This window comes from Mesoplodon bidens (assembly GCF_964165515.1).
Source record: "Mesoplodon bidens genome assembly, chromosome: 1".
NCBI classification, from domain to species: domain Eukaryota; kingdom Metazoa; phylum Chordata; class Mammalia; order Artiodactyla; family Ziphiidae; genus Mesoplodon; species Mesoplodon bidens.
Genome location: NC_138176.1, coordinates 118,021,859 through 118,044,174, shown reverse-complemented (window position 1 = coordinate 118,044,174; position 22,316 = coordinate 118,021,859). Strand labels below are relative to the sequence as shown.

General features: G+C 54.9%; 1 protein-coding gene across 16 annotated transcripts in view; it reads right to left on the bottom strand.

Moving 5' to 3' along the window:
• Positions 1-2,249: 2,249 nt before the first annotated feature.
• RET (ret proto-oncogene) overlaps positions 2,250-22,316 on the bottom strand; it is a gene marked incomplete at both ends in the record, with an annotated part of 58,799 nt that continues 38,732 nt past the window's right edge. For 4 of the 16 annotated variants that reach the window (XM_081231039.1, XM_081231040.1, XM_081231038.1 and 1 more), the window contains 14 exons: positions 2,250-2,407; positions 3,737-3,884; positions 5,553-5,652; positions 6,707-6,844; positions 8,136-8,206; positions 10,453-10,575; positions 10,659-10,873; positions 11,972-12,079; positions 13,529-13,676; positions 16,261-16,517; positions 18,162-18,284; positions 18,858-18,968; positions 20,688-20,813; positions 21,561-21,819. In XM_081231039.1, the coding sequence (XP_081087165.1) occupies positions 2,250-2,407; positions 3,737-3,884; positions 5,553-5,652; positions 6,707-6,844; positions 8,136-8,206; positions 10,453-10,575; positions 10,659-10,873; positions 11,972-12,079; positions 13,529-13,676; positions 16,261-16,517; positions 18,162-18,284; positions 18,858-18,968; positions 20,688-20,813; positions 21,561-21,819 (2,085 nt within the window). Of the gene's footprint in view, positions 2,408-3,704; positions 3,885-5,552; positions 5,653-6,706; positions 6,845-8,135; positions 8,207-10,452; positions 10,576-10,658; positions 10,874-11,971; positions 12,080-13,528; positions 13,677-16,260; positions 16,518-18,161; positions 18,285-18,838; positions 18,969-20,687; positions 20,814-21,560; positions 21,820-22,316 lie in introns of those variants that run through there. The other 12 variants (XM_081231043.1, XM_081231032.1, XM_081231034.1 and 9 more) reach the window with 8 other exon arrangements.

Below are 22,316 nucleotides of genomic sequence, written 5' to 3'. Positions count from 1 at the left end.
TCTATTTTAGGGAAGGAAACCTAAAGGAAGGAATTCCTTGAATGGCAGGATGAGCTGAGTTTTAACAATGACTATAAATGTGGCTGTTCGTGTACATATTATGCAAGACAAGTCAATAGTATCACCAAGAGCCTCCTAGTCCTTCAGTCAGTTTCACTTCCCCGGTGGTCACCACAACAGATTCCCTTGTGCCATGTTACTCCTTACATTGAAACTTCAAAATCAGAAACCTGATGTTTCCAACCAGGAAGTTAAAAAGCGAAAAGAAGTTTACACATTTTAAGATACACGATTTTATTTACATAACTGAGATTATTTTCTTAGTCACCTTGATTACAAAAGCTAATTAACATGGTATGGTTTAATAACCTTTCATAAATAGATTTAACAAATTTTAATAACGGACAGATTGCTACTTAATACTCAGTAATGCTTAATAGTTAGTCATTTCTGCATATATGCATATGAAAACTCTGTCTGATAGGGCTAATAAGTATGAGTACCTTTATAATTTAGGAATAGACAATTAGATGATGAGTCAAGGGTTAATTCCCCATCACTGGGTCAACCAGTTAGACCTGGAGTTCTCACCCTGCCGAGGACAAACCTGCTGCATCCACTCATACTGAGTAGGCATTCTCAATAACTTGAGGAAGTTTATCCCCACTTCTGCATTTAACAAGGTTATCATTAAGCACATCTGAAACCCAAAAGTTTACCACAACTAGATATTTGTAAAAGAACGTATCACACAGCGTGTCTGAACAATGGCCCAAACTAAAGCCACAATGCATCTGCAGTAAGTGTTTCTCCAGCGCTCTTCCTGGGTGTGTGTGCACACACATGGGCATGCACGCACGTGCACACACACCACACACACACACACGGCTCCTCCACATACTCATCCAAGCCTTCTTGGCCACAAAAATGCCATAATTTTACTGCTTTTGTGAAATGGTTATAAACTCCAGTATTTTAATGAGAAGACATTAAGTCCTTTCACAGTGGTTTAAGTATGAAGCCCAGGCAGTGTTTTGGTAACTGACCCTCTCCTGCAAAGTGACAGCGCTGGGACAGAAAGAAGAGCCGCCAGGACTTCCCGAAAGCCACCCCGGCAGGATGGGAGGAGTGCTGAGTGTCTGTGACCACAAACAAGCAGTGAAGAATGACAAGAAACTTATGAGTCATGGTCAGAACCTAAAAAACAAAAATGTCTTGCCATAGCAGCATTACGTTACAAACACAGGAAGAGTGTACCTTTTCACACAAGCTCTATAAGAGCCAAAACACTGTGTTTTCCATCAGAATCGTAATCAGAGGTGTCACTGTCGATGCAACTTCTAACCTAACTAGCTGAACTGTCCCTTTGAAACTGAGCACAAGTCCCACCCCACTAATGTGCGAGATGAGCCTCCACAACCTTTCAGCGCTGGACGGCGGGACGCTGAAGGCTGTGGGGTGCAGGGATTCACAGCAGCCAAGTCTCTGCGGTCAGCAGTCCTTGGACACGAGGGCACTCCACTCAACGGCCCCACTCCTCCACACGCTTCTCGTCAGGGGGTTAGTGATTACTCAGTGATGGGAACAACCGTGTCCTGGGAGCCCTCTCCCCTCACACCACCTACCTACACAGCAAATGCAGCATCATGTCTCTCCACTGTGCTAAATCTAAGAATCATTTTAATCATGATAAAAATCAAATGTCTCCCTAAGAAAAAGTTACATGATTTAAAACAAAACAAAACAAAACAAAACAAAACATTCTCAGGATCTCGAAGGCTGAGCTGAGGCCTGTCCCGAGGTCCCCTCTCCCTCTCCAGCCCTGGCTGGGCTTTGACAACCCTATGAGGCCTGGCCGGGCTCTCGTTCTGAACAAGGACAGGTTGTCTGGGCCAGTTTTTTTTTTTTCCTGCTGCCTTTTTGGTGTGTGTGCTTCATGTTTAAATCGTGTGGCCTCGTTTGGCGGCAGCCGGAAAAATCAAACAGTTCGGATAGTGCGTGAGGGACCCACACGTGTGAGCACGGAGTATGTGGTGCTCACTGCTGAACCCAGACCAGCGCTGGGTGCTGCCGTGGACTGAAGAGGAAGGGACACCTACATGCTGGACTCAGAACGCTCGTCCAGAGCGCTACGTCTGCTGGGAGGGAAAATCACCAGCCAGTGTGAAATGTGCAAGGAGGGGCCAGCAGACTTTCTGTTCTCGGTATGTTTCTTCCCCTGTGAGTCCATTACCTTTCACAAAGAACTGTTAACTATCAAACGTGTCCATTAATTGTGCCGCGGAGGGTGAAACCATCCAGTTAGCATATACACTATCATTTGCATATCTCGGACACCCAGTGTTGGTGCCATCGGCTCTCGTGAGTGGTACAGGACTCTCTTCAGGCCAGTTCGGGTCTGACATGCCTAAAAATGAAAACAGATCATTTGTTCTGCACTGAAGAACCCAAACTTCATGTGCAGACAGTAAGGCCTTGGCAAAACTCCCTTTGAGGTTCAAACCAAACTTCTGGCTTCTGGGCCAACTGCCTGCAGAGTTTCGTGCTCCAGGTTTCCAAAACATGGGTACCATTTGGGGGGAAACATCACGTGCTCTCTGGTAACTGCAGCTTACCAGAAACTACCAATTTGGACTTGTATAAGCTTCAGACTCTCAAATTTGATAAATACTTGTTGACCTGTTTAACTCTTTTTCGAAGGCAGCATAAAGCATCAGCACCTTGCTGTACTACATGGCTTACTGCAGCAGGAGACTTTCTATAAAAAGTTCTCTAACGTAAAGGAGGCTATTTGTCTTCCATCCCAGCCTACCACGGAGGAGAGGATCTTCCAAACCAAGGGTGCACGCAGGCGAGCCCCACAGCGTCGACGGGACAAATGGCAGGTAGCACTAGCCAGTAAGGAATCAGTGACCCAGGAGGCATGCAAAAGGAACAATCTCGGCAGAAAAATGCTTGAAACTCCAAGATTTCAAAACAATCCAGGATGAAGTTAGGAAACAGGAAAAAATTTCAAGTACTGAATCGAAGACAAAAGAAGGAGTTTTGGCAAGAACCATATTTACTGTCCATTGCAAGACCACAGCACCACAGACTACGTTCTTTCAAAAAGCATTTTGCTCCAGCTTTTTGTACTGACTTCATAAGTGACAAGTGTCATGACAGTTTGTAACGCAAAGGACGTGAAAACAGCAGTCTGCGTGTGTCCCCCCCTTCCCCTCCCCCCGCCACGGTGGTCCCCAGCACCAGGTGGCCTCCAAGAGCTGCCTTCCACCCAGGCAGGGTCTGGGGGAGTGGCCACTGGCTGTGCTCTAGTGCAGGCAGAGTGGCGCTGGCTCCTCCTTTCTAAATTAAATGCCTCCCCAGATCAGGTAAATTTATCCCAGTAGTTAAATCAGAAGTACTATGACTTGATACCCACGCAAGAAATGACTTAGTCATCATTTTCTCAATATCCCCTGAGAGTTCTGCCCTGCTCTCTTTCTTCTTTATCGTCCTAAGTTGCTGGGCAGTGTGGTAATTACACATATTTTCACATCCTTTAAAAAAAACATAATAGTAAAAAAATGCCTGAATGTAAACGGATGCAAAGTCAGACATTTACAAACAAAAAGGTTCAGAGCAGACTTTGGCTTCACTCAGACCAGAAACACTCTTAAAAAGCATTACAGAGAAAAAGGACAGTGCAGAGAGGAACAACGTGGCTAGAATCTAGTAAATGCATGTGAAATTCTACCATAGAGTTTGTTTTCAATCCACGTGGAGGGGAGGGTTCGAGGGAGGGGAGCGTTATTACAGTCCACCAGGGGCATCTCCTCCTCCGACAGGCCGTCGTCGTACAGCAGGGAATCAGATGGGGTGGACGCGGCCAGGTCCAAGTAGTCCTGCAAGGGAGAGAGGGCTGGTCACCCCTGGTGCAGGCCACTACTGGACACGCTCGCCACTCCCTGCCCAAGAGCAGAAGCCCCGGCAGAGTCGCACCCCATGCCTACTGGCCTCTTTTGAGACCTGAGCCCCTCCCTCGCCAGGGTGCCAGCACTGAGCTCCTCCAGCCCCTGCCTCGCCTGGCCCTGCTCCGTGGTCCTCATCGCTCCTCCTTAGAAAATCACCTCCTTGGGGGCACAAATGTGCTCCCTCACTGTCCTAGTTCTCTCTCTGCAGCACTGGGGGCACCAGGCCCAGCACTGGAGAATTGGCCTGTTTACAAAACCCAGGGCTCTGGGAGAGCTCGCTGCAGCCCCGTGACTCGTTGCAGGAATGCCAAGAAGCACTCTCTGCTTCCCTCCAAGCATCTCGAACATCATGTCAGGATTCAGAAATCGGAGGCACTGATGTGGGTTTTGCAGAGGACACTGCTATAGATAGGCTTCAGCTCCCAAGCATGACGATTCTTGAATACCTGCCATTTCCACTTCCCTGGTTCAATGTGTAAAGAATGGTTCCAGCGTTTTGCTGGCTGGTTCTAGGCACTGTTCTAGGAAGGCCATCTCTTGCCATCAGCTATCGCCTTTGTTTAGGACAACCCTGCACTCACAGGGTTCACCCAAACGGGACACTGATGCTCTGATGCTGAGTTTTATTACAAGTGGCCGAGTCCATGCATCTTGCTCTGAAGAAATAACTTTTAGTAAATGTGTCAATGGAAGGACAAAACCACGACGGCAAGGTCTGTGCCTGTTTTGTTTACTTGCATGCCCAGCATCTAACACAGAACATGGGAGTCAGCGATTGCTTAATCAATATTAGTGGAAACTTTGTTGACTTCCTCAGTCACCTGGAGTTGGAAATTTGGAGGCACACGGATACGACTGTTTGGCCCACACAGAGGTTTTGGAAATTTAAATGACTTGCTATTAAAAACTGGGAAACAACATAAATATCCCTTAAAATTCAGAAGACCCGGCATGCCGGCACTCATGTTCCTACAGGTGACAAGTGTCCACAGTGAGGGGCCTTTCAGGGGCAGCTGGTGGGCTCCTGTCTGTCGCAGTCTCCGCTGGTCTCTAGTCACTTCCCACCCCCAGCCGGGCCCCTGACAGCATATGAATTTAGGACACAGTCATTTCAACTCTACTTCCTCATGTTCTGTTATTGAAAATGATTCTGTTTGGCTTTGGAATATTTTCCCCCCACCCCTATCTGTGGAGGGCTCTTCCTAAGGGTCAAGGTAAAAATCTTGGTTTCTTTCTGATTTAAAACGCAAGAGGGAAGGGATATGGGAACAAATGTATATGTATAACTGATTCACTTTGTTATAAAGCAGAAACTAACACACCATTGTGAAGCAATTATACTCCAATAAAGTTGTAAAAAAAATGATACGTTTGTGACTTCATTAAGTAAAATACTTTTATATCTTTCAAATAAATAAATAAATAAAAGAAGCCCAAAAGGCCTGGATTAAGGACAAGGGTTCAGTCGCTGGCTCCCCCTGGGGGCAGCATGACCAACTCCCTCCAGGCAGCCTTGCTCTGCGTGCCACGCTGGGAACTCCGCGGACGGGCGGGAGGCCCGCGGGAAGCCGGCACCAGGAATCGGCTCCGGGTACTCACTCTGCTCTTAACCATCATCTTATCCAGGTCTTTGCTGATGTCGGCAAACACTGGCCTCTTGTCTGGCTCCTCCTTCCAGCACTGCAGCATCAGACTGTACCTGATGGGACACACAGGTGGGCGGTGACAATCCAGCAAGGACTGCCCGGTCATAGCCACCAAACTCAGTATAGTGCCCTGGGCCCCAGGGGCTCTGTTCCCGAACCTCAAAGCTGTTTTTGTGTCACTGACCTTCTCTGAGGTGGGTCAGAGTTTGAGGGGTCAGCAGGGGCTCACAGCGTCTGGCGCTATGATGGCTAAGGCAGAAATGCTGGTCATTAAAACTCTTATGAAGGACGAACTGGGTATGAACACAAACACCTGCCAATCACACTCTGACTTGTACCTTCCTCCCTCCCCTGGGGCCCTGGCATGGTCGCAGGGCTTCCGGACCTACCATGTGGGTGTGCACTGGGCCCCTGCCTGCCACCCCAGGCCATCCAGGGAGGTGGCACCTACTCAGCCTTGCACTCCCCCATCTAGCCTCAAGCCAAGCACGTGGCAGGCGCACGACAGACTTCATAGAATGAATGGACCGGTGTCTCTCTGCCTGCGGATGACCCCTTCTCATGTGTTCTCAACCTGTCCTCTGAGAATGGTCTGATGGAACCACCATCAGATGAGAAGATTCTGGTGCCCTAGGGCTAAAGTCCAGGCTCCCCCTGCCCACTCCTTGCCTGCTTTTGTGCCTCCACTTGTGTACTCCCCTATATGCACCCTTGGGGCCATTCTGAATTACCCACCCCTCCCCAAGCATCCTGGGACAGGTCTCTGGCCTTTGGCTCAAGCTGCTCCCTCGGTCTAAAGCACCCTCTCATCCTTCCACCACCTTTCCCCACGTCCTGCTCCACCCCCCTCACCCCTGAAGGCCTCCAGGAGGCCAACCCAGCCCCCAGTGGAGTCAAGGGTCCCCAGCATCTGCCGTCACACCCAAGGGTGGTTCTCTGACTTCTGCCCCATCATGCCCTGCCTGTCACTACCCGCCACCAAGCTCGCCCTGGGCTGGCACCCAGGGCTGCCCAGGCCGGGAAAGAATGAGTGCACGTGTCTCATCCCCGTCAAAGTCCAGTGTGTCTGTGTCTGAGGAAGCCTGGGCCAGAGCAAAGCCTGCTCACATCTCCTCGCTGCAGTTGTCCGGCCTCTCCATCCGGTAGCCTGTCTTCAGAAGGTTGAAGAGCCGCTCTGGAGGAATCCCAGGGTAGGGGTTGCCCCCCAGGGTCACAATCTCCCACAGCAGGACACCGAAGGACCACCTGCAGGGAACAAGAGGACCAGTGAGTGGTTGCACTGGGTCTGCAGTGCCCTCTGTGCACCAGACACTCATCCCCCCAGCAGCGTCTGACCCCGAGTCCCCAGTACAGAGAGTGGCCCAAGTGCTCACAGCTTCAGCCTGTGCTGACCTAACAGATGGGGTGGGGAATAGAGGTGGGGATGAACCATCTGCCTGCCCTGCCCCTACCCCTGCCAAGCCGCTGCCCAAGCTCAGCCCCCTCACCCAAAAGGGCACACGGCTGGCCCCTGAGGTGATGCTCTGAAGCATCAGAGATGGCACAGGGCAGCCAAGCAAGCACATCAAAACGTAGGCGGGACCTAGGCCACAGGGCAGAGGGCTCCCTGCACAGTTCCTTCACCTTTTCTGCGTGCTTGCAAATTTTCGTAAGATCTTAGAAGAAAAAAAAGCACTGCTATAGAAAACATACTTAATTGTGAGAGAAAATTTACTGTGAAGTGGGGACAAAATCATACCACAAAACAGTATTAACACACGAGTCCACTTACAGTAACAAAAAGCATATACCTGCACGCCACAGAAAACTCTAGGCCATGCCTGCAAGGGCCAGCAGTAGTTACTTAGGGGTGGTGGGATCCTAGTGGCTTTTAGTCTCTTCATTTTGCTTTCCCCTTCATTTCCAATTTTCTTACGGTCAACTTTGTAATCAGAACACAGTTGTTAAAACTGTCTAAGAACTGCCTTTTCACAGCCCACATTGTTCAAAATATGCAAGCCTGTTCAGAGGAGAACACTTGGAAACAAGTCCGTTGTATTTTTGAAAACTATCAAAAATGTAATTGGACCTGGAAGACTGAGTTTTGGTCCCCAACTTGGAGTAGTTTGGGGCACCTGCCTAGAAACTCACTCAAGACCACCCCTGCCTATGGGCGGGGACCAGTCCTCAGGGACCTGCTTGAGCCCAGCCTGTGCTCAGGCCCACAGGAGGGGAACTGTTTGGCTGAGCCTGTGTGTCAGAGACACCCAGAGAGGAGAGGGGAGGGAGAGGGAGGGAGGTGAGGGGGTCTGTAGCCATGGCTCACACCCTTACACTCTGAAAGTAGTAGCTTTCAGAATTACTGCCTGGGCCCTCGCCAATTGCTGAGTGAATACACAAAGCCCCGACAGCTTGGAGGGTTCACTGTGGATGGTTGGCATGAGCTGACAGGCACTCAGGGCCAGCACTGTTCCCCAGTGGAGCTGCTGAGACAGGTGGCATGGCCCTATACACATGTAACCTCCCCCCCCTCCCCGGGAAGGCAATACCCACTCACACGTCACTCTGGGTGGTGTAGATGTGATCAAAGAGGGACTCAATGGCCATCCACTTGACTGGGATCCGACCCTAAAGAGGGTGTGAAAGAAAGACATTAACGTAGCTCTGACATCCTGGGAACTGGCGGGGGGGGGGGGGGTGGGAAGGAGGGTGCCACGTTCCAGGCTCTTCCAGCTCTGAGGGGATGCTGAGTAATGACACCAGAGTGTTCCTGGGTACAGGACTGGTGCCTCGCAGGGGCCGGAGCCCCAGCCTGGCCCTCCCAGGCTTGGCTGAGACATCAGAGGGAGTCAGCTGGCCTGCTCACATCTACGCAACGTGTGCCTGTCACGCACCACAGCCCTGTTGAGAAGAAACCCAAGAAATTGATATCGAGCACAAGCCAGGTCCTCCTACGGCCGCTTCCCTGGCTGCTGCTGCCCAGTGGGTGGCCCAGGAACACCATGCAGCGAGGTCTCCCTTGATTTCTGAGGGTGAACGAGTTTGGGAAACTGACATCCAGCATTTTCCATCTTGGGGACTTCGGATGCAAACAAGCAAACTAAAGGCTCTTCTGAGAAGCTCTGAGGGAAGAAATCAGTGTGTGTGCCTTCGGGCTGGTTTTTACCTCTTATCTTATCCCAGGGCCCTTTCGCATCCTCTGAAAGAGTGCCCCCTACCACAGAGGTGCTGGGGTCAGACCTAACAAATCCTTTCTAATGCAACTCGAGAAATAGCTTTTCAGTACAAATAGGTCAGCCTTAAGGCAAAAATCAATTTTTTTAAAAAAAAGGCATGCATTAGACTTCAATGCAACGTTTACTATAATTCCTTTTTAAAAAAGTATTCTTGGGCTTCCCTGGTGGCGCAGTGGTTAGGAATCCGCCTGCCAATGCAGGGGACATTGAGCCTGGTCCGGGAAGATCCCACAGGCCGCGGAGCGATGAAGCCCGTGCGCCACAACTACTGAGCCTCCGCTCTAGAGCCCGCGAGCCACAACTACTGAGCCCACGCACCTAGAGCCCATGCTCTAGAAGCCACCGCAATGAGAAGCCCACGGGCCGCGACGAAGAGTAGTCCTCACTCACCGCAAATAGAGAAAGCCCGCACACAGCAATGAAAACCCAGCACAGCCAAAAGTAAATAAATTAAAAAAAATCTTTTTCTTTAGGATTTACATCCTTAATGAAGTGTGACTGTTTCGGGGGGGGGGGTGTTCCTAACAACGCTGCCTACAGCCTGTGCTCTTGGGGGACGTGCTTGGCCACACTGTGCTTCTTGCTTCATGACACGGGGCTTGCCTGAGGACCTCTGTGTCAACAGGAAAGCTCTGTCCACCGCCCTCCACAGGGCAGGGAGCAGCCCCTCTCCACTTCCCCTTCAGCACTTCTGAGACGTGCTGTCACAACGGACACCCCAGAAGAAATGAAACATCACCCTCACAGCCCCTGGCAACACCAGGTCTTCTCCTGACCCTCAGAGCAAAGCTGAAGTATATATGCCGTCACTTTTTGTGTTTTTCTTTTTGAGCAGCATATGTTCTGAATGCCAGGTTAGCTGTGTGTCTTGAAGGTACCCACCCATGAGCTGGCCCTGTCCAGTCTGTCACAGAGAGGCTGCAGCAGGAGAGGGGCTGAGAGGGCAACAGAACTAAGAGGGTCAAGACCAATGCCACAGAGAACTGGACCACGCCAGGGAACCAGATTTCCCGAGAAGGGCCCCTGACCACCTGTTTCAGTGACTCGGAAAAAGCTTCTGAAATCCCTACATTGCAACTCCAGACCCTGTCTCCAGGGCCTCCTGGTGCATCTTCCAAACTCTCTTAGGCAGGGGTTCCCAGGCCCTCGTCCCAGGAGAATCCCCACCTGTAAAGCGATTCATTCCCTTCTACAAGGAATGAATAGCAAGCTCGGGTTTATTTCGTTTCTCTCCTCTAAGCAGAGGACTAAAGGAAATAGTGACCTTCGCTCTGTAGAATCAAGAGGAACAACTGCAGAGAAGAAGGTTGCTCTTTCTGCAGTGTTAGGTGACCTTCAAAAAAGATAGTGATCAAAAGCGAGAGAAGCTGCAGGGTCCCCACTACCCAGCGGGCAGCTCGGCAAGACCACGTGTGGCTCTGCGGAAGAGAAGGGACAGACTTGGGGCTGAGTCCTGAGCTGGGTCTCTGGGGGCCCAGGACTGGGGAAGGGTTTGGGGATGAGGGCTGGAAATTTATACTCTAAAAATCTGCTCTTTATCTTCTCCAGATAAAAATCTTGCCCCTACCCTGTGGGTACCCTGATGGTTGCCCACACCCAGCCCGGGAGCCCCAGGCTGGCACGCCCCAGGCCTGGTACCTTGCTCCTCTTCACGTAGGAATCCTCTTCATAAACATCTCGGGACAGACCAAAATCCGAGATCTTCATCCTGCGCCCCTCGGCTACTAGGACGTTTCTGGCTGCCAAGTCCCGATGGACGAGCTGCAAGGAAGACAACGGCAGGGACCCCTGAAACCCGGGCCCATGGCAGGCGGAGGGGAGGGCAGGGCTGGGACGGCACACACCTTCATCTCGGCCAGGTACTGCATCCCCCGCGAGATCTGCCAGGCGAAGGAGATGAGGTCGCCCATGGTCAGGGCCCGCTCCTCCGGGTTGTCCAGGTAGCTGGAGTTGCGGCTGTCTCTGCTGCCCACGTAGCCGGGCCCCGCCTTGCGGCTCTCTCGGAGGAAGCCCCGCAGGGAGCCGTACTTGGCATACTCCACGATGAGGAGCAGCGGCCCTGGGGGCAGAGGGGGCTGTGGGCTGGCTGCCTGCGGGGCCCCGGGCAGGCGGAAGTCAGGCCAGCTCTGGGCAACTGCTTCCCAGAGCACGGGCCAGGCCGCAGGGCCCCTGGGCAGGCTCTGCACCTGGGCAGACAGACCTAGCCCTGCTCTGGGGGGCAAATGCCTGTGTTCTGGCAGCCTGAGGACTTAAGCCCCAGCTCACTCTCACATCACTGGCTCTCCGCCTTGCGGGGGCCACGCCAAAGTCAGCTGCGTGGGTGGTTGAGCATGACCTCTTGCCTGGGTGCCCCAGGCAGGCGGTCACTGCATTCAGGACCGTCCTGGGAGGCACCACCTGCTGCTAGGATGTCAGGCCCTTCTGCATCTTCGGTCCTGCCACAGCACGGCCTGGGGACGGCTGACAGAGGCAGGGTCTGGATCTGCGTGGGGCCACCTGCTCCCTGCTCTGGTCTGCTCTCAGCAGCTCTGGGCTGCAGTCCTGGCTGAGGCCCAGTCCTGAGTTCTGCTGGCGCTGACCAGTGTCCCTGCTGCCCTCTCCCTGCCAGCCCCGTCTCCCTCACACACCAAACACACACACACACACACACACACGCGCGTGCACACACACAGTGGGAGGTCCCTTGGGTGGCACAGCAGGTTTGGAATACCAGCAGAGCAGGATGCTTTTATGTGAGAGATGGTGACAATGCCTTTGCCATGCAGGGCTGGGGTTGGGGTCACCCGGAGATTATGGCATGTCTGGTTCCCCATGCCCAGGAGGCAGTGCTCGTTTCTGGAGCTCCCTGCCTTGGGGGCTCTGCCTGGAGCAGGGTGCTGACAACCAGGATGTACCCAGAGACCTCATGGCAGCCCTGGCAGGCCCAGGGAACACACTGCGGGGAAGGCCTCACACAAGCACTCCTGCTGCACCCCTTCCGGCCCTCTCACTGACACGCAAGCTCCAGGCAGGAGCCAGAGCCAGAGATCCTGCTTCCAGGAGGAGAGAGAACAGGCACCCAAGGAGGAAAGGATGGGGAAGGGGAAGGAGGAAGAATGGAGTGGCCCAGAGCCCCCTGGTCTGCGCCTGGCAGCTGCTCGTCCCTGGCTGGCCTTACCGTCCTGGCTGCAGGCCCCGTATAGCTTGATGACTTGCGGGTGGCTGACCTGCGTCAGGAGGTTGAACTCTGACAGCAGGTCCCGCAGCTCGCTCGCCGAGGCATTCTCTGAAATGCACGTAAACACAGCAGGTTGCAAAGCGGTCCCTTCTGTTAGCCCCTTCTGCAGCCCTGCTGGGTCACGGCACCCACACCAGGGTGGGGGAGGGTGGTCTGCACAGACCCATTATCCCCTTCAGAGACATCCTACCCAGGTTCAGACGAGGCCTGCAAGGATCCCACTGCTTGGGGCTACTCTCAGCCCATGGGAGGGTCAACAGCAGCCTCGTGTGCCTCCGGGGAGTAAGAACCCGAGAAGCACACTTCCACGTGAGCGGATCTTTCCATGGAAAGCCTCCCAGGGTTGGGCTGTGCACACAAATGGCATTATTTCCTTGCAATCACCATCTCTCAAAGACAGTGGTGCACAGAGACCCCCCTCAGTAACCCTTCTGGGAAGGTAAAGGGACTCCCTGTTGTCCCCAAACACCTGCTGACCAAGCACTCAACAGTGGCGGGTGAGGCCCTGCAGAAAGGCGAAGACTGCCAGACATCACAGAAGTCCTCCAGCCATGCTGAGCACGCATGTCCCAAGGGTGGACAGCGTGCTCGGGCTCCCACCAGAAGCTTGGGTGTGGAGGTATTCTGAGACAAAAGCTGTGGCTACACAGTCCTCCTGGGTCAGTGGTCCCACAGCCCAGGGCCCAGCTGTGTCACCTCCTCTGGGTGCAGACTTATCTGGAGATGGGCACTGGGACTCACTGGACCACATGTGGGTGACCCAGGGCCAGTCTCACTGTGCCCCTTAGGGCCTGGGGTCTAATGGGCAAGGGGCGACCCCAGTCTGAGGGCCTGGGCAAGTATCCAGAAGCACTCTGCACTGCATGGCCCCGACTGCTGAACCCACGTGTGCATCGGCCGACTGTGTCCACTGCACGGCCACTGGGCCCTCAGTTGGTCCACTTGGGCCAGAGCCTGGCTGTGGCAGAGGGCCATCTACCCAGTCTCTGCTGAGAAACACCAGTGAGGATGCCTAGCTTGCAGCAAGACTGGGGCGGGGCAGACCCACTGAGGACCAGTGGGGATTGGGCAAGGCAGGGCCCTAGGGGGCAGGGACTGGTCCTTACAGGTGGTCTCTTCACCAGGACTCTGGTGGATGCTTGGCTGAGAGAAATGAATGGAGCAGACTGGGTTGGGGAGAGCTGTCAGTCCAAAACCAAAAGGGCTTTTAATTTAAACTCGGATCTTTACCCAACGCTGGTACAGAAGTAGCACCACTCCAGAGCCTTCCAAGGGAGGAACGTCCTCACCCTGCTTCTCTAGGGACCACACCAGCCCACATCATCCATGGTGGGGATCCCCAGACGGCAGCCACTCAGGAAGAGCAACGGGAGGGCCTCTTCAGGAGGCAGCAGGCCAGCTGCCAGAACCCTGGCTGCCGCGTGGCTTCATCCACCCCTTGGGGCTCCCGCAGGTGTGCGTGGCAGAACCATCATCGTGTACTGCCTGGACAGATACCTTTCAGCATCTTTACAGCCACAGTCGTGTACCCCGCTTTGCCTTTCAGCCGGAAGGCCGTTGCCTTGACCACTTTTCCAAATTCTCCTTCTCCCAGAGTTTTTCCAAGGACCAAGTTCTTCCGAGGGAATTCCCACTTTGGATCCTCCTAGGTTGGGTATGAAGGAAGGGAGACAAGAAGAGAGGGAAGAAAGATGGTGAGAAAAGGAAGAAGGCAAGACCTGGTGGACAAGCTCCAGTGTGCAGACAACTGACTGTCACCATGTACAAGGGCAGGACCCCACAGTCAGGCCCTGAGGTGCCGTGACATGATGTGTCTCCCCCACAGGAAGGCAGGTCTTGCCACAGACCAGCCTGGACTTCGTATGTCCGTACCCTCGCTGGCCCCTGTCTACTGAAGATGCCCTGTGCCACCCCAGGCCCGTGTCCTTGTCTGTCCAATGAGGGATTCAGGGCTTACTCAGCACCCATAGGTGCTCACAGGGGAGCATGGCCTCTTCCCTGGGAGTCAGGCCCAAGCTGCTCAGCACCGTCTCCGCTTTGGACATCAGGGCACAAGGCACTGACTGGCCAGCAGCCCAGATCTTCAGGCACCCTTTCCAGGGACCCCCCCAGAACTCCTAAGAGAACCGAACTGGCAACAGTGGCCCAAGTTGCCTACCAGCCCAGGACCCCTGGCTACTGTTGGGAGTGTCAAGGACACCCTCCCTGTGTGGCAGCCCCTGGAAAGGTGCCACTATGCTCCTTGGGAACCTCCACCCCAACGCGTGGAAGAGCCTGCTCCTGCCCTAGGCCCAGTCATTACCCTGAACCTGCACCCCCCTGCCTTCCCACCTAAGTCCCATCCACATACCATGCCCACTCAAGACCACACCAGGGCAGCTTCCCAGACCCCCAGCCTGGCTCATGTACTTGAATTCTGGGGATGCTGAATCCAGTCTGGAACCTGACTTCCTGTGCCAGCACTGGGCATCCTTTACCCCAAGCCTCGCTGCAATTGGGTGGCGAGTGGGTGTGGCTTCAGGTGCTGTTTACGCTGTGCCCTGCCAGGCTCGCCTAACACACGGAGATGACACTACTGGGGACGCAATGCCCCCCAGTGAACAGAGCCTTGTGTTCTGACATCTGGGAGCAAGGCAGCCTCCTCTCAGCACCATGGCCAGGGGCGCCTTCCAGCCAGTTCCCGGGCGTCCTGGCATCTCAGGTTCCCCAAGAACCCATAGTCAGGGTCAATGTTGACAACACGGTCACCACCGCCCTGGTGTCCACACTGCACTGGATAACAGTTTACTGCTCACAGAGACTGCGCTAAGGTGGGTATCACTGATTTGATCCTCTTAAAAATGTTAAAAACCATTCCCCCCACTTTACATAAGACAAAAGAAAGGCCAAAAGATTGCATAGCGCATCGAAGACCTCGGAGCTGGTCAGCGGGGCCCCCGGACCTTGGGCCCAGCTCTGAGTTGCTCTGGGCTCTGGGCTGGAGGCAACGTGGGCCGAGGGTGGTTTTTGCAGAGGAGTACCCCCTGCGCACGCACCTACCAGCACCACTCTCACCGTGCACCTCAGCCCCAAACCGCCAGGGCATTTAAAGGAATCAAACGGCTCGTCCCACGTGCCTGCTGTGGAGGCTGAGATGCTGCTGGGGCTGGAAAACCCCGGCTGTGGAGCGATGGGAACTAGGGAAGTCAGGAGGGAGGCCTCTGTGGCCACCACGTCGGGGAATAGCCCTCATGGCCCAGACCCTCACTGAGGGGCCAGCACCCCTTGGGTGGCACCTCCTATGAGCCCTGGCTACCTCCTACCTTGGGCTGCGGACTGAGGCCCCCAGGTGCCGAGCTTCCTGCACACGGCGCAACGCTCCCTACTCAGCCTCGGCTCTGGCCACCTCCCTCAGCCCCTCCCAGCACCAGGCTGCCAGCAACTTGGGCACTCCCAGCAAGCACGCTGAAGGGCACGGCAGGCAGAGGAGTGGCCTGGCCAGGTCGGGGTGGTGTCTGATGCGCACACGCTGACTGCAGGCCCAGGCCCTGCCATGCAGGAGGGGCTCGGGAAGACTGCTGGCTCTGGATGGCACTCTTCATCAGCCGGCCGGCCACAGGCCCGGGCCTGGCTCCTCCGCAGGTGCCCTAGAGGCCCCTCAGTGCCCCCTCCCTCGGGGCCAGAGACAGACTCCCCTCTCTGCTGCTGCCACCCTGACCAAGCCCCCGCCTGCCAGCCTCTCTCGCCGGGATGGGGACAGTGCCTCATCACGGGGCTCCCACCCCACAGACCCCTAAGAGAGCGGCCTGCGGAAATCAAGGCAGAACATGGGCCCCACCCCCAGAGGGCCCACCCTCTGAGAATAAAATCCACAGTCCTCCTCAGCGCCTCCCCCAAGCCTTCCTCCTCCCAGCGCTTGGGGCATCTGCAGGATAGCTCCCGGTCAGCTTCAGCACGGCCCACCCTCCCTGTATCCTAACGGCCCAGATCTCAGTCCATGTAAATCAGCACCCATCATTCTCCACCCTGCTCCACGCTCTCCGCCCCTCCCTGGAAGGCCGCTCAGTGAAGGCAGGGGGCTGCTGGAATGCTCAGGGTGTCCTCCCGGTGGGTGAGAACGCATTAGCCCCAGGTGACCCGTCCCCTCCTCCCCTCCCAGCTGCCCGAGACCAGAGGCTGGCGCCACCTGCAGGCCCCCTCCCCCCGGGGGGGCTGCCTCCCCAGCCCCGAGGCCACACGGGGAACCTCACCGGGATCTTGAAGGCGTCCACAGAGACCTGGTTCTCCACGGAGTCCAGCGAGGGCCGGCGGGCACCGGATGAGGAGTAGCTGACCGGAAAGGCCTGGGCAGGCCGGCGGAAGGTCATCTCAGCTGAGGCGATGGGCGGCTTGTGGGCGTTCTTGTGGTAGCGGTGGATGCAGAAGGTGGACAGCAGCACGGACACGATGAAGGAGAAGAGCACGGCTGCCGCGATCACTGTGCGGCAAAGCTCATCACACAGCGGGTCTGCAGGCAGCGGGGGTGGGCCGTGAGAGATGACACCCCGGGAGGGGGACCCCGAATACCCTCAGAAGCTGGTACAGAGCAGCTCTCCAGCCCGCCACGCCCAGGACAGCCGGGAAGTGTCTGCTGTGACCAGCTTCGAGCATCCTGGAGAGCATTGCTGGTGTGAAGGTCCGAGAGTAATTGCCAACCCTCCAAGAGAAGCGGCCCACAGCAGGAACTGTTCTGTACATTTTCGCTATTGGAGACTGTTACCACCCTTTTCCAGAAGGAATGAGAGTTTATAAGCAGCCTGCCTAAGGTCACACAACGGACGTCATGCACACCTGCATCCACCCACCCTAGAATGCTGCACTGAAGCCAGAGGCCCAGGGGCGCTGGTGGGGAAGTGCAGCTCTTCCCCTGTGTTCCTGATGTCTTTTGTATTTTCTTTTTAGTCAGTATAAAGGAGGGAGGAAAGAAAAGTGGCCCAGGACCTAGGGCTGTGCAATAACAACCCAAATACCAGAAAAGCATCCCTGGGCTCAGCACATCCACATGTGCTCAGTGGGGCACCTGCTGTCCCAGAAGAAGCACCTAGAGGCTCTGGCTAGGAGGATGGGGACCCATTTGGCCAATGCCATGGGCCCAGCAAAGGCCCTGCACAGGGACAGTCTGAGCAGACACTGAGTTACCTGGTGAAAGAAATAATTTTCCAGCCCAATCCTTACCACAGAACTTCGGGCCAGGGAGTTCCCTGGTGATTCAGTGGTTAGGGATCTGTGCTTTCACTGCCAAGGGCACGGGTTCAATAATCCCTGGCTGGAAATGGAAGCAACCTAAGTGTCCATCGACAGATGAATAGATAAAGACGATGTGGCACATATATACAATGGAATATTACTCAGACATACAAAGAAACGAAATTGAGTTACTTGTAGTGAGGTGGACGGACCTGGAGTCTGCCATGCAGAGTGAAGTAAGTCAGAAAGACACAAACAAATACCATATGCTAACACATATACATGGAATCTAAAAAAACAAAATAAAAAAGGTTCTGAAGAACCTAGGAGCAGGAGAGGAATAAAGACATAGACGTAGAGAATGGATTTGAGGACGTGGGGAGGGGGAAGGGTAAGCTGGGAAGAAGTGAGAGAGTGGCATGGACATATATACACTACCAAATGTAAAATAGATAGCTAGTGGGAAGCAGCCGCATAGCACAGAGAGATCAGCTCGGTGCTTTGTGACCACCTAGAGGGGTGGGATAGGGAGGGTAGAAGGGAGACGCAAGAGGGAGGGGATATGGGGATATGTGTATATGTATAGCTGATTCACTTTGTTATAAAGCAGAAATTAACACACCATTGTAAAGCAATTATACTCCAATAAAGATGTGGAAAAAAAAAAATCCCTGGCTGGGGAACTAAGATCCTGCAAGCTGCATGGCACGCCAAAAAAACCCCAAAAACAACACCAAACTTCAGGCCAGAAGGCAGTCTTAGAGGCCCTGACCCAGCTCCCTGTCTGCACAGATGGGGGAACCAAGACCCGGAGGGAAGGAAAAACGTCTCCTGGGTTTCCGCGCCTTCCCGCAATTTCCTCCCTGGCTCCCTGGGGCTCAGGGAGGTGTGGGGATTCCTGCCCGCGTGGCCCCAGCCAGCTCACCTTGGCTGTCTTCCGGCTCGCAGAAGCACTTCTTCTCCTCCGGGAAGCAGTTGCAGATACCGAAGCCGGCTTTAATCCCCCGGCGCTCCCCAGGCTCGTGCCCACCAATGATGCTGCCGCCCCCTGATGATGGACACAACTCACTCAGCAGCCCACTCAGCCTCGGGGGACCTGACCAGCCAGACCACCCAGACAGGAGCGTGAGAGGCCCCTCCCCACCCGATGTCACCACTCTCAGGCCCAGGGAGTGCAGTGAGCTCAGAAGTCTGCGTCACCCAGGCAGGAGTCCCAGCACGACAGGCTCCCAAACCAGTCCCCTGGCCACAGCGGGCGAGAGGAGGAACCCACAGGCTGCCCAGGGCCCTTACTGAGGTCCACACACGGTTACTTTTCAGAAGCAAAGCCCGGGCAGCAGGGGCAGCCTGGAGCCAGCGGAATGGGGGACAGGGAGCTGCACGCCCATGAGCCGGCCAGGGCAACACTGGAGAGGGTGGGTCAGGCCAGCAGGCGCTAGTCTTGGGGGAGGAGAGCCCTTTGTTCAAATGAAATGTTAGAAAAAGGCTCAGCACACACAACCCAGGAAGTTGGCTGGCCTGGCTGAGTGCAGGTGGGAGTCCAAGCCCCTTCAGCTTGCTACCTACACCCCCTTCCCAGGCCCTGCCCTTGCTCAGGTACACGCGCAGGCTCGGTGCTTACGGAGGCAGTCCTGGGGGCAGATGTTGGCGTCTCTGCTTTCCACGGCGTCACAGTGGCCGTCGGGGCAGGTCTTGATGCTGGGGGAGCAGGTGGAGAAGTTCCTGGTGATCCCTATGGCACACAGCAGGCAGTTACTACCATGAGGGGGCACCCGTCCTGGTCAGACTGCCAGAGCCGGGAGGGCCACACCCCAGGGCCTCCCAGGCCAAGCCTGCACCGCCCCCCACAAGGAGAAGCAAAGCGAGGCCTGAGCCAAGAAAAACCACACGTGGAGCCCATCCCTGGGGAGAGCTTGGGGGTCCGGGGTGTACAGGGCAGCCCAGGCAGTGAGGGCTGGAGGAGCTGGGCAGTCCCAGGGCTGTGCCCGGGCTCACATCAAGGAGGCCAGAAGAGACCAGACAAGGCTGGGACCCTCTCTAGGCTGTACCATGAGCGGGACCCTCACACTGGTGGGCGAGGCTTGGAGCCAGCAGTAGGCTAAGCCCAAGGCTGTGCAGGCCCCTCCTGCTTGGGGCCATGCTCCCTGGGCTGGGATCTCCCAGGTAGAGCTTCTCTGAAGATCGTCTTGGATATTTTGAATTTTTTTTAAGGTTTGTGTTTTTATGAACTAAAGCCAACTATGAATGATGTGCACAGTGTAAGCTACCTTATACTCATCCACCTTTTGGTTGCATAGTAATACCTACCTTATACTCATCCACCTTTTGAATCTTTGAAAAGGGTCTGTGAACTATGTGTCTAAAAGCAGTGGGTGAGGGCTTCCCTGGTGGCGCAGTGGTTAAGAATCCGCCTGCCAGTGCAGGGGACATGGGTTCGAGCCCCGGTCCAGGAAGATCCCACATACTGCAGAACAACTAAGCCCGTGCGCCGTAACTACTGAGCCTGCGCTCTAGAGCCCACGAGCCACAACTACTGAGCCCACGTGCCACAACTACTGATGCCTGTGCACCTAGAGCCCATGCTCTGCAACAAGAGAAGCCACTGCAGTGAGAAGCCTGCATACCACAACGAAGAGTAGCCCCTGCTCGCCACAACTAGAGAAAAGCCCGTGAGCAGCAACGAAGACCCAATGCAGCCAAAAATAAATAAATAAAATAAAATAAATTTATAAGAAATAAAAAAAAATAAAAGCAGTGGGTGAATGGGGGAAGGTTAGGGGGAGGGATAGTTAGGGACTTTGGGATTGACGTGTACAATCTGCTATATTTTAAATGGATAACCAACAAGGACCTACTGTAGAGCACAGGGAACTCTGCTCAATATTACATACAACCTAATCGGGAAAAGAATTTGGAAAAGAATAGATACGTGTATGTGTATAACTGACTCACTATGCTGTGCACCTGAAACTAACACAACATTGTTAATCGACTATGCTCTAATATAAAATAAAAAGTTAAAAAAAATAAAAGCATTGGGTGAATATATTCACAAATGTACATGTAATTTATGTGTATATGGGTGGAGAAATGGAGACACAGATGCCAATTCACATCTAGTTTAGGGACAAATGTATGTACAGAAATTTAGAATAAAATAAAAAGAAGCACATCCCAACTTTGGCCCAGACCCTCTCAAGCCCAGAGCGAGTCCAGCCTCAGGCACCTGTGATCCCACGGTGATAAACAGCCCCAATGTCCTCATGCCACCCTGCACTCATGTCCACCCTCTCCTGGCATCAGGAGTCGCAGCAGGGGACAAGGCGCTGGGGGAGAGACTCAGAGTGGGCAGGGGTGGAGGGCATTGCAGAGGCTGGCAGGGCCCACACAGACGCCCTTTCCACTCAGTCGTCGTCACCCTCCCGAACACCCGGCTCTGCACGGGGCCTACCTTTGCCGTCTCCCTGTCTCCACTCGCACCTGCCCGTCAGAGAGCCCAGACCGCCGCATTCCTCACACTCGGGCCGCCTCTTGCTGACCGCGCAGGACAGGGGGCAGCCTGGCTCCTCTGCCACATCTGGGGGTGGCAGAAAGCAAGTCACAGGGGGCCAGCCTGGGCCCTGTGTCCAGCTGCTAGCACCCATGGGTGAGGGCAGCATTGGCTGAGCTGTCGCCACGGGTTGAGCCCAGAGGGGAGGTAGTAACTAAGCACCGGGGCGCAGGGCAGTGAGGGGGCTGCTGAGGAAGGGGTGGTACCACAGTCACACAGCGGGGATAGCTACTGGGCTGAGGTAAGTATGGAGGGAGGGTGTGAGGTGGCCAGACTCGGCCAGTGACACACAGGACACCCAGTTAAACCTGACCTTCAGATAACGGTGAACACCTGCTTTGTGTAAATACGTCCCTAATATCACGGTGACACACTTGGAAGTTTGTCTTCTAAGAGACACTGCAAAAGTTGCAGTAGACGTACTTACACCAAAAAAATTGCTTGTTGTTTACCTGAAATTCACATTTAACCTGGGTCCTCTATTGTATCTGGCAGCCCTAAAGCAAGTGCACAGGAAGGACGTGTTGACAGAGGTGACGGGCAGCAGTGACCGTCCACAATGCTGTCACTCTGGGCTAAACTGTTTCACACTTTCCCCCATCATCCTTCCAGCTTGGCTGTGCAGCATGCACCGTTTTCTCATCTTACAGGGAAGAAGGCTCAGGGAAGCCACCAGGTAGTGAGGGGGAGCAGGACCGGGGCCCTTCTGTGGGAGAAGCCCGAGGCTCTACTACGCCCGTCCATCCCGACCCTCGCCGCAGCCCTGGCACTCACATGTCCCCTCCAGTGTGACGAGCAGTGGGGCCTGGGCTTGCTGGCGGGTTGGCCGTTCGATGGCCACTACCGTGTACTGGAGTTGGGCACACTCGGGCCGCTGCAGGGCCTCCGTGTCATTCACGAACAGGGTCCCCGTGGTGTCCTCGGCCGAGGTGACCATCCCCAGGGCGCTGCAGTTGGCGCTGGAGAGCTGCAGCTTGTACTGCACGTGGATGCCACTGAACTCCTGGCAGTTTTCCACACAGACTTTCCCAATCTAGGCATGGGACACAGGGAATCCTTAGCTGGGTGGCTGGACCACCTGTGATGGTGGCTGGAGGGGCTCCCTGGCAGCCTGAGTCCCAGGTCAGTTTCCTACTCAGCCCAGGACGGTAGCTCCCCATGTCCCCATCCTGCATGCCCCCGGAACCTGCAGACCATCCGCCTGCCTGGTCCTGCCCTGTCCAGACCATGGAACCACCATCCATACCTGCCCCTCAGAGCCGGAGGTGAAAGAACACGGGGCACTGGGGTTTGGTTTTGGGGCTGGCCCTCCAGGGAGGTGCTGCCGGCTTGCCCAGCTCATCCCTCACTTGCTCACTCATTCAGGCACAAAGGCAGCCTGTATGCCTCCTACACACCTCCCTCTCTTCTGGCCAGGCCAATTTTGCTCTGGGGATCACCAGTTCCCACCTGGGGAGGTACACGCCCAAGCTAGGTCACTCGCCTGGTTAGTCAGAGCACGACACCCAGGCCATGATTCATGCAGCATCG